The sequence below is a fragment of the Calidris pugnax genome, unplaced genomic scaffold (genome assembly GCF_001431845.1).
Source record: "Calidris pugnax isolate Ruff unplaced genomic scaffold, ASM143184v1 scaffold44, whole genome shotgun sequence".
Taxonomy (NCBI): Eukaryota; Metazoa; Chordata; class Aves; order Charadriiformes; family Scolopacidae; genus Calidris; species Calidris pugnax.
The window spans coordinates 5456883-5464834 of NW_015094506.1; the positions used below are offsets into that span (position 1 = coordinate 5456883).

The following is a 7952-nucleotide window of genomic DNA, read 5'->3' on the forward strand; positions in this document are numbered from 1 at the left end:
TTCCGCCGGCCGGTGCCGGAGGGAGGGCCGGGAGGGAGGGGAGCCGGTGCAGACCCCATGGCCGGCGGACGGGGCGGCCGCGGGGGTGTCTCACCGAACCTTTGGTTAAACGGCTTTGCCCTTGCCCGAAGGGCTCTGCCGTCACCCCCTCCTCCTCCTCGCTGCTGCCGGAGCCCCGTGTTGGAGCCGGTGCGAGGAGCAGACGGCACCGGGGAGGCGGCCGTCCCGCCCCGGGGGTTCGCGTCCCCTCGTGTGCCGCCCCGTGGCTCGGCACGGCTCTGGGGGGGCCGGGGTAGGAGGACGCTCGGCTAATCCCATTTCCGCGCCCCCCTCCCCGCGGGATTGCCGTGAGTTTCAGCCGTGTGCCCGAAAGAGGATCCCCGTCTCGCTGCGCCCCCAGCCGCCCCAGTCCCTCGGGGGGGCTGCCCGTCCTCCAGCGGGACGGCAGGCAGGCAGGTGGGCTGGGAGGGATCCGTCCCCGGTGGAAATCACAGCAGCTGGCTGCCTTCGGTGGCGGCTGCCTAACCCCGGCTGGCAGCTGTCCCTGCAATACGTGAGGTCTGGTTTTGGTGGTGAAGCGACTTCTGAGGTAAGCAGGTGTGAACAGCTGTTGGTGTTTCACTGAAGCACCTGATCCTGTAACCCCTCTGTAGAAATGTCCTGGCAGAAGAAGTCTGAGCTGCCTGCCTTTCACTTCTGAAGGTTTTGGTTCGGCTCTGACGAGATTGATCCTCGTCTGGGTGACAGAGGAGCAGCTCAGGGATGGATTTGTGGGGCTGGGAGTTTTCATTCCTAGTTTTGCCATGGTGTGTTCCCGGGGTAAACTGAGGGATGATGCTTTTCCCCCTGCATTTTAGTGCCCTGCAGAGGGGACTGGGGAACCTGCAGAAGTCCCTCCCAGGAACCGGAGCGTGGCAGCGTGGCTCTGCCTTGCGAGCTCATTAAGCGAATAAATCCTGGGGATGCTCAGTTCAGATGGGGCTCCTGCAGGAGAATTTATAAAGTCATTAAAAACATTTTAATGGAAAGTACTAACCATCTATAACACAGCATCTGTTGTCGTGTCTTTGGAAAAACACATCTAAATTAAGAGAATGGGAGACAGTGAGACAGACTGGTGGGCTTTCTGCTGAAGCTACCAGCTGGCTGGGGTTGTGAGGGAATATTGGTGGAAACTCCTTCCCATCTGTAGCATCAGGCCAGGCCCTGGCTCCCTGAACTGCTCTGGGAGCACTGGGCAAAGCTGGCTTTGGCAGGGATTAGTTTAGAGAGGAACGGGGAGGGAGGAGAGGAGCATCTCTACAGTGTTTCTGTCTCATCTCGTCCCTCAGTGGATGTGAAGACATGAGAGAGGGTTTGCGGGAAGAGCATGGAGGAACATCTGCAAGAAGCTTTGGCATCCCTGTGCTTACACAGCCCGACCTGGAGAGGAGGGAACGTCCTCTGCTACTAAAAAGGGGTGAAATGGGCAGGGCAGTGAAGGGAAATGAGCTCAAGGTGGTCCCATGTGGCACCAGCAGCTTTACTTTCCCTATGGGTGAGGGCAACAACTGGCTCCTGCTTCATTTTCACTGGTGTGTTTCAGCCCTGATGGATGATGGTCAGTAGCTTCGATGAGAGAATGAGTGTCAGCAGGGAAGGTGTTGGGCAAAGAGGTGATGAGCTTCTGGTATGGTGTGGTTCTCTGGTCCTCTTCTTCTGACCTTGTCCCATGGCTCAATCTGTAGGGCCGCTGCAGGAGGATTTATAGAATCATTAAAAACATTTTCATTGAAAACACGAACCATCTATATCGCAGCATCTGCTGTCGTGTCTCTGGAAAAGCCTGTCTCCGTTCTGAGACTTGGGGGGGCAGCCAGGCAGGCTGGTGGGCTTTCTGCTGCAGCAGCCAGCTGGCTGGCAACCACTTCGGCCAAGAGCCACGCTTCACTCTGATGCTGCCTGACTGGGGTTGTTTTGCAGCTCGACATCTTCCTCCTCGGAGTGGCTGCGGGGTATCCTCTGTCCACTCGACTCCCGTGTTGGATGTGGGGGACGGGGGAGCCCCTGCCCTGACAACGCGGGCTGGGCCTGCCATAGGCAGTGTGGCAGAGCTGTTGTGGGCAGCATTTCTGCTGCTTGCCTTTCAGCCTGGTCCGGAGGCCACCAGCTGCCTCCAAGGTCTCTCTCCAGTTCTCCACCACCAGTGTGGCAAATAGCCAGCCTGGCCTTTATGGCCACATGTCCGATTTGAGGGGCAAACAGGAGCCTAGGTCCTAGAGCAGTTGCATATTGTGCTTTTGAGTTGCTGCTCTTCCTTCTCCCCAAGAGCCTGGGAGCGAGGGAGAAGCTATGGGGGGGCTCTGCAGGAGGGGGACCTGCTCCCCCTTGCTGTGCTAGGCCTTGGGCCTTTGGGTCCTGGTTCTTGGCAAGGTGAGGCGGTCTTTTGGAAGCCAACCAGCCTGGTGGGTCCAGCAGGGCATCTGCCTGCCCGGGCTAGAGAATTTCTCCTTACAGCCTTAGCTTGTCAGTGTGCTTTGTGGCCTTCAGGGTGGCTGGAATAGGCGTTAAGCCTCATGCCGGAGTGGGCAGAGGGGACAAACCCCGAGCCTGCATGAGAGCCCGTGTCGGGGGCAGCCGTGTCTCCATTTGCAACGCTGGTCGTAGTTACTCTGACCCGTTCCCTTCCAGGGGTTCTGCCTTCTGCAGGGCACAACAGCGAAATAACCCAGAGGGTGTCTCGTGTTCTCCTGACGCCATTTCCCTGCCCGTGCCCGGGGTGCAAGGGCCTTGGCTCAGCCCCTCATGGTGGGAGGCGTGTGGTGGGAGCTGCTGCAGGGCTGGGAGAGCTGGCGGTGCTGCCTGCTCTGCCTGAGGCTGAACAAATTGCATTTGTTGAAAAAAAAGAAAAACAACAAGGGAAAAAAAAACCCACCTTATATTTGGTGTGAAGAAGGTACTTGTTTCGCAGGGAGAGGCTGGGCTGGGCGGGTGAGCTCAGGCTCAGGAGGGGAGCAGGATGGCAAGGTGAGGGCAGCTCTGGTGGCCTTACACATCTGCCTTTCCTTTGGGAGCAGGAAAGGAAGCTCAGGGGATGCCTGTGAAGGAGCTGCTGCTGCTTCCGTAATTGCCGGTGGCCGCTGCTGGGCTCCACAGAAACCTCGTCCCTGCGGACAGGCGGCCTCGAGTCCTGCCATCTGGAGGCCGAGGTACTGCTCTCCTTTTTGAGGTCTAGGCTGCTCCAGGGACCAGGATCCTTGCTCTCAAAGACCTTCTCCTCTAGCCTCTCTTCTGCACCTTGGCTCTGTCTGAGGGACCCTTGTGGCCAGGAACAGCTCTGCCCGACCACATCCCTGCAGAGCCTCAGGCTCCATCTGGGGTGGGACATGTCTGGGGCAAACGCAGGGGAGTTACCACCAGGCCACTCAAATGCTGCTTTTTGGTGTGGGGCCCACAACTGGCGCCCAGCTTATAGCAAGGGGAAGGGTCCAGGTACCAGCACCCCAAGAGGAGAAGTGAGATGGCTGAGCTGGTCAAGCCTGGTGCTTGAAGGAGAGGTGGACTTCAGTCCCTTGGCAGTTCTCCTCGTCCCTTTGGCCCTGCTGGTTTGGTCGCTGGGCTCCTCTGACTCGCAAACCCAGCAGAAAGGTAGCTGTTATTTTTGGGAGAAGGGGTAGGATTTAATTTTTCTGCTGGGTCAGTGCTCATTCAGATCCCTGGGGGCCCAGCTGGTGCCCACCCGGCAGCGGAGACAGGCAGAGAGGAGGGGGAGACCAGGGGTTCCCTCACAGGGGAGAGTGGGCCAGCTGCAGCATCGCCCTGTGGTCCTGTTCTGGCCACTGTCTCCCTCAAACCCCTCGTGGGGACAAGGGAGAGGTGGGCAAGGACCCTGGTGCTGAGGGTGATGTGCCATCAGCCCTGAGAGGCTCCTGTGATGTCTCCTTTTGGTAAGTCTCCTCACTGGTCACTGGTTTTGTTGGTCCTTTTTGATCCAGGCTGCAGTGGCCGACATGGATTTTCTCTTCGTCTGCCCCTTTCTGCTGGCGCTGCTGCTGTCCCAGAGCAGCTTTGCAGACCTGGAAAAACAGAGGGTGGACTCTGGCTTGGAAATCTGTATCCTTCTCTGCAGCCTGACCCTCACGTCCCGTGTATGTGCTTGTGCCCGCTGAGACTGGAGGGAGCTTGCATACGTGGTGGTCAAAGACCACAGGAAAGGGCACAGGGGCATGGAAGAGAGAGGACCCAGAACTGCTGGGCAGTTGCCTTTTTGCTCTTCTGTAGAAGGGCTCTAGTCGTGCTCCTGGGTTTGCTATCCAAGTGCCTGGCTCAGTTGCAGGAGCAGAGGTGGGTTTTCCAGCAGTGTGTGGTGTTCTACCAAGCACGGTGCTTTTCTTTTCTGCTCCAGCATGCTTGGGCGCTGAGCACATCTCCTGGTCCACTCTGGGAATGGTGTGGCCAGCCAGGCTGCAGAGCACGTCTGCAGGTCTCAGTGCTTCAGGGTCACTGGCTGGGCTTGCAGCACCCAGTCTCCTCTGTGCCACGGGCGTTAGTCACCAAGGAGGAGGTGGGCTAATGCCAGCCCTTCCTAGCACACGGCAGCGTCTCCTGGCAAGCAGGCAAATTATTAAAAGGTATTTAATACGTGTGCTCGTGGAGACAGATATGGGGAAGGTGGGAGTTCACGCTCATCATCCAGCGTGTCAGCCAGAACACAGGCTGGCAAGTAGACATCTCCCCACAAGCCCCCTGTGTTGTTAAGTGCCCTGCTGGGGTGTCCGAGCAAAGGGGCTTACTGGAAACATGCATCTTGTCCTGACTCAGACGCTGTCCCCTGGCCCTCAGGCACCCCATGGAGAACTGGGGGGGCTGGGATGGTGGCGGGGGAGAGCGGGAGCATGGTGGGAATGTGCCGGTGGCACCCTTGACGGTGGTGCAGATAAGAAGCTGTTTGAGGTGAAGCGTAAGGACCAGATGAACGCACTGAAGAACCTGATCGAGCTCAACGATGTCAACCAGCAGTACAAAATCATCGACATCATGCTCAAGGGACTCTTCAAAGTGAGTCACAGCACGGGCTGCCCTCCGGGCTCAGTGTGCTGTGGGGCTGGGGAGGGTGGGCAGAAGCAGGGAGGGCTGGAGTGCCTGTGTGGGATCAAAGAGAAGAGCTGAGCAAGCAGGTGGGATTTAAGACCTGAAGGGAGGATGCTGTGGGGCTTCAAAGTGGGGCAGCACCCCTGGGGTACAGGGAAGGGCTGGCAGGACGGGGCAGTAACCGAGGGCTCTGGCAGGTGCTGGAGGACTCCCGGGCTGTGCTCATCGCTGCTGACGTGCCTCCTAACGGGCCTTTCCCTCAGGACGAGAAGATAAAGGATGGTAGGTCTGCTCTGGTCCGTACCCCTCTCCCTTTTCCAGTGCTCTGGCGCATTGCTGAGGTTCCTCCTGGGACCTGTGCTGGGGTAGGTGCAAAACCCTCATGTACCAAGACCAGACCTGGGCTGCTCCCTGTCTGTCGGGGACGCTGTTGCTGCCTCTCTGACCAGTTCATACTGGGGAGCCTACTCATTTGCTCCCAGCCTCCCGGTGGGGCTGTAGGCAGTGGTGAGATGGGACGTGGGACCGCTGTGCGTACCAGTGTGCCGACAGGGTGGGTGGCTGTCCCCACAGCGTACTCCCACGTGGTAGAGAACACCGCCTTCTTCGGGGACGTCGTCCTGCGCTTCCCCAAGATCGTGCACCACTACTTCGACCGCAACTCCAACTGGAACAGCCTCATCCGCTGGGGCATCGGCTTCTGCAACCTGACGGGTGTCTTCGAGCAGGGACCTCACTCCCAGGTCCTGGGGCTGGTAAGGCTCCTGGTCCCACACTGCTGCGTCCCCTCTCTGCTGCTGGGGCTGGGGGGTGAGGTTTTGGGGGTACAAGGAGGGCAGGGGGAGCGTACCCCATGGCTGAGGGTTTTCCCCCATGGCTGAGTGTTGTCCTTGGGCTAAGGGATGGGGGAAGAGCATGGGGGGGGCTGGTGGGGAGGAGGGGACACTGGTGAAAGGGGGGTGTAGGGTGGGAGGTGCCGCTCCCGGACACAGCCTCCGCTTTGCTCCGCAGATGGCTCAGGAGCTGGGAATCAGCGAGAAATCACCCGATTACCGCAACCCCTTTAAAACAGACCACTCTGAGGTAAGATGGCAGTGTGGCCACCTCACCCTGAGGGTTTCCCCACCTCTCTTGCAGCTCCAGGCAGCCAGCTGGGGAAGGGAACGGGTGGCCTGGTGAGAAATGGCCAAACCCCCCCCCCAGCACAGAGAAAGCCGGACCAAAATGTGTCCATCGAATTCTCCAGCTGGGCTGCGGTTGGGTTTGGGTGCCTGGTGCCATCTCCCTGCTCCTGTGGCCCCATGGGAGCATCGGGACCCCGTTCGCCTTGTGCCACGTCCAACCTCAAGCTCCCTGGGCTGCTTTCATGATGGCTTCAGTGGGCTTGGGGGGGAGTTGTGCGTCTGGAAGGCTGCGGGGGCTCCTCTGTGCTGACCCCCTGCTGTCACCCCGCAGTTTTTCCCCAGTGCCGACACCTTCCAGAAGGCGCTGCGGGAGGAGGAGAAGCGGAGGAAGAAGGAGGAGAAGCGGAAGGAGATCCGCAAGGGCCCGCGCATCTCCCGCTCGCAGTCGGAGCTGTAGCGTGCGGGGGCTCGCTCCCTCTTGGTGGCCTCGGGCCGGTGCCCCGCGGCCCCCTTTCCATTTGTGCTGTGGTGGGTTTTGTTTTGTTGCCTTTTCATTTGGTGGGGGCCGAGTGGCGGTGCCGGTGGGTTGCCCCAACGGAGCTGAAGTGGGGCAGCCCATCCCCAGAGCCAAAGCACAGATGGGAAGGCAGCGGGGCTGTCCCCTAGGCTGGTCAGGGCGCTGCCACCCACGGTGGGGTATGGCGAGGGGGACACGCTGTGGCTGAGCCCCACGAGGAGCCCAGGGAGCCCTCCCCTCCGCAGCAGCACCAGGGTGCCCCACGCTGAATGTGCCTCCTCCGTCGTGGGTGGGCTGGGGAGCTCATCATGCCAAACAGCCTCATGAGCAATGCTGCTTCTCTCAGTTTTGGGGTTTTTATTTTGTTGGGTTTTTTTTTTTTTGGTTAGGCCGATGATCTCATTGGCACCCCCCCACCTGGTTACACCTTGTCTCTGCCGGATCAGCTCTCCCCTCTTCCCAGCAGTTGTTTTTTCAAGCAAAGTCCGTTCCATCCATCAGCTGTAGTTCAAAAGGCCAGTGGTGCTGGTTCCTGGCCCGACAGCATCCTCCTTTCCTGGGCAGCTGCCAGAGGGCATTCCCACAGGGAGGCAAACCTGGTGAATTTTTGGGAAGGAGGGATTTCAACTCTTGGACCTCTTTGCAGCCGTAAGCCCTCTTTGCCCATAACGAAAGTGCTGGAGGTGCCGGGGACCCAGCCCTGAACCCTGGTGACCCTGTCCCACACCCCACGCGTCTGGCGTGGAGTTGATCCTTTCGGAAGCAGGGAGGGAGACAGCCCGTGGGCTGCGACCCTCTGTGGGGTGTCTGGGCTGCAGTGGGAGGGGGAGGTGAGGGCTGCACCCCCCAGACCCCGGACAAGAGCCCTGCCTTTTCTCATGGTGGCTCCTGCAGAGAGGCCATTCCCGAGCAGCAGGTGCCCTGTGCCGGGCGGGGGGCACCGCAGCCTCCGGGAAAGGGGAAACGTCCGGAATTTTTAACTGCAGCCCCAGGTGTGTTCGGCGTGGGGGGTGGAAATCGGCACGTTTTGTTTTTCTGGAATAAAATGGACTTTATTTTTTTTTTAATTTTTTTTTAATTTTATTATTTTTTTTTTTAAGTAAAAGAAGCCTGGCTCTTGCTCCCGTTCATGGTGGGAGCGGGCAACGGGTCTGGCCCCTCAGGAGGTGCGGGTCCGTGGGGGGGATGGAGATGCTGACGGCGGGGGGTGGGGAGGGAAGACAAACCCCCTCCACCGCCAC

At 59.3% G+C, this 7952-nt stretch overlaps 1 protein-coding gene across 2 annotated transcripts in view; it reads left to right on the forward strand.

The window, feature by feature from the left end:
* Nucleotides 1-7778, forward strand: part of CCDC134 (coiled-coil domain containing 134) — a 7960-nt gene extending 182 nt beyond the window's left edge. The window contains exons 2-8 of one of the 2 annotated variants that reach the window (XM_014963185.1): nt 3057-3188; nt 3975-4092; nt 4916-5037; nt 5268-5352; nt 5644-5825; nt 6082-6153; nt 6526-7778. In XM_014963185.1, the coding sequence (XP_014818671.1) occupies nt 3990-4092; nt 4916-5037; nt 5268-5352; nt 5644-5825; nt 6082-6153; nt 6526-6651 (690 nt within the window). In that variant the 5' untranslated portion in view covers nt 3057-3188; nt 3975-3989 and the 3' untranslated portion in view covers nt 6652-7778. The remainder of the gene's footprint in view (nt 1-3056; nt 3189-3974; nt 4093-4915; nt 5038-5267; nt 5353-5643; nt 5826-6081; nt 6154-6525) is intronic. The other variant, XM_014963186.1, reaches the window with a different exon arrangement.
* The last annotated feature ends 174 nt before the right edge of the window (nt 7779-7952 follow it).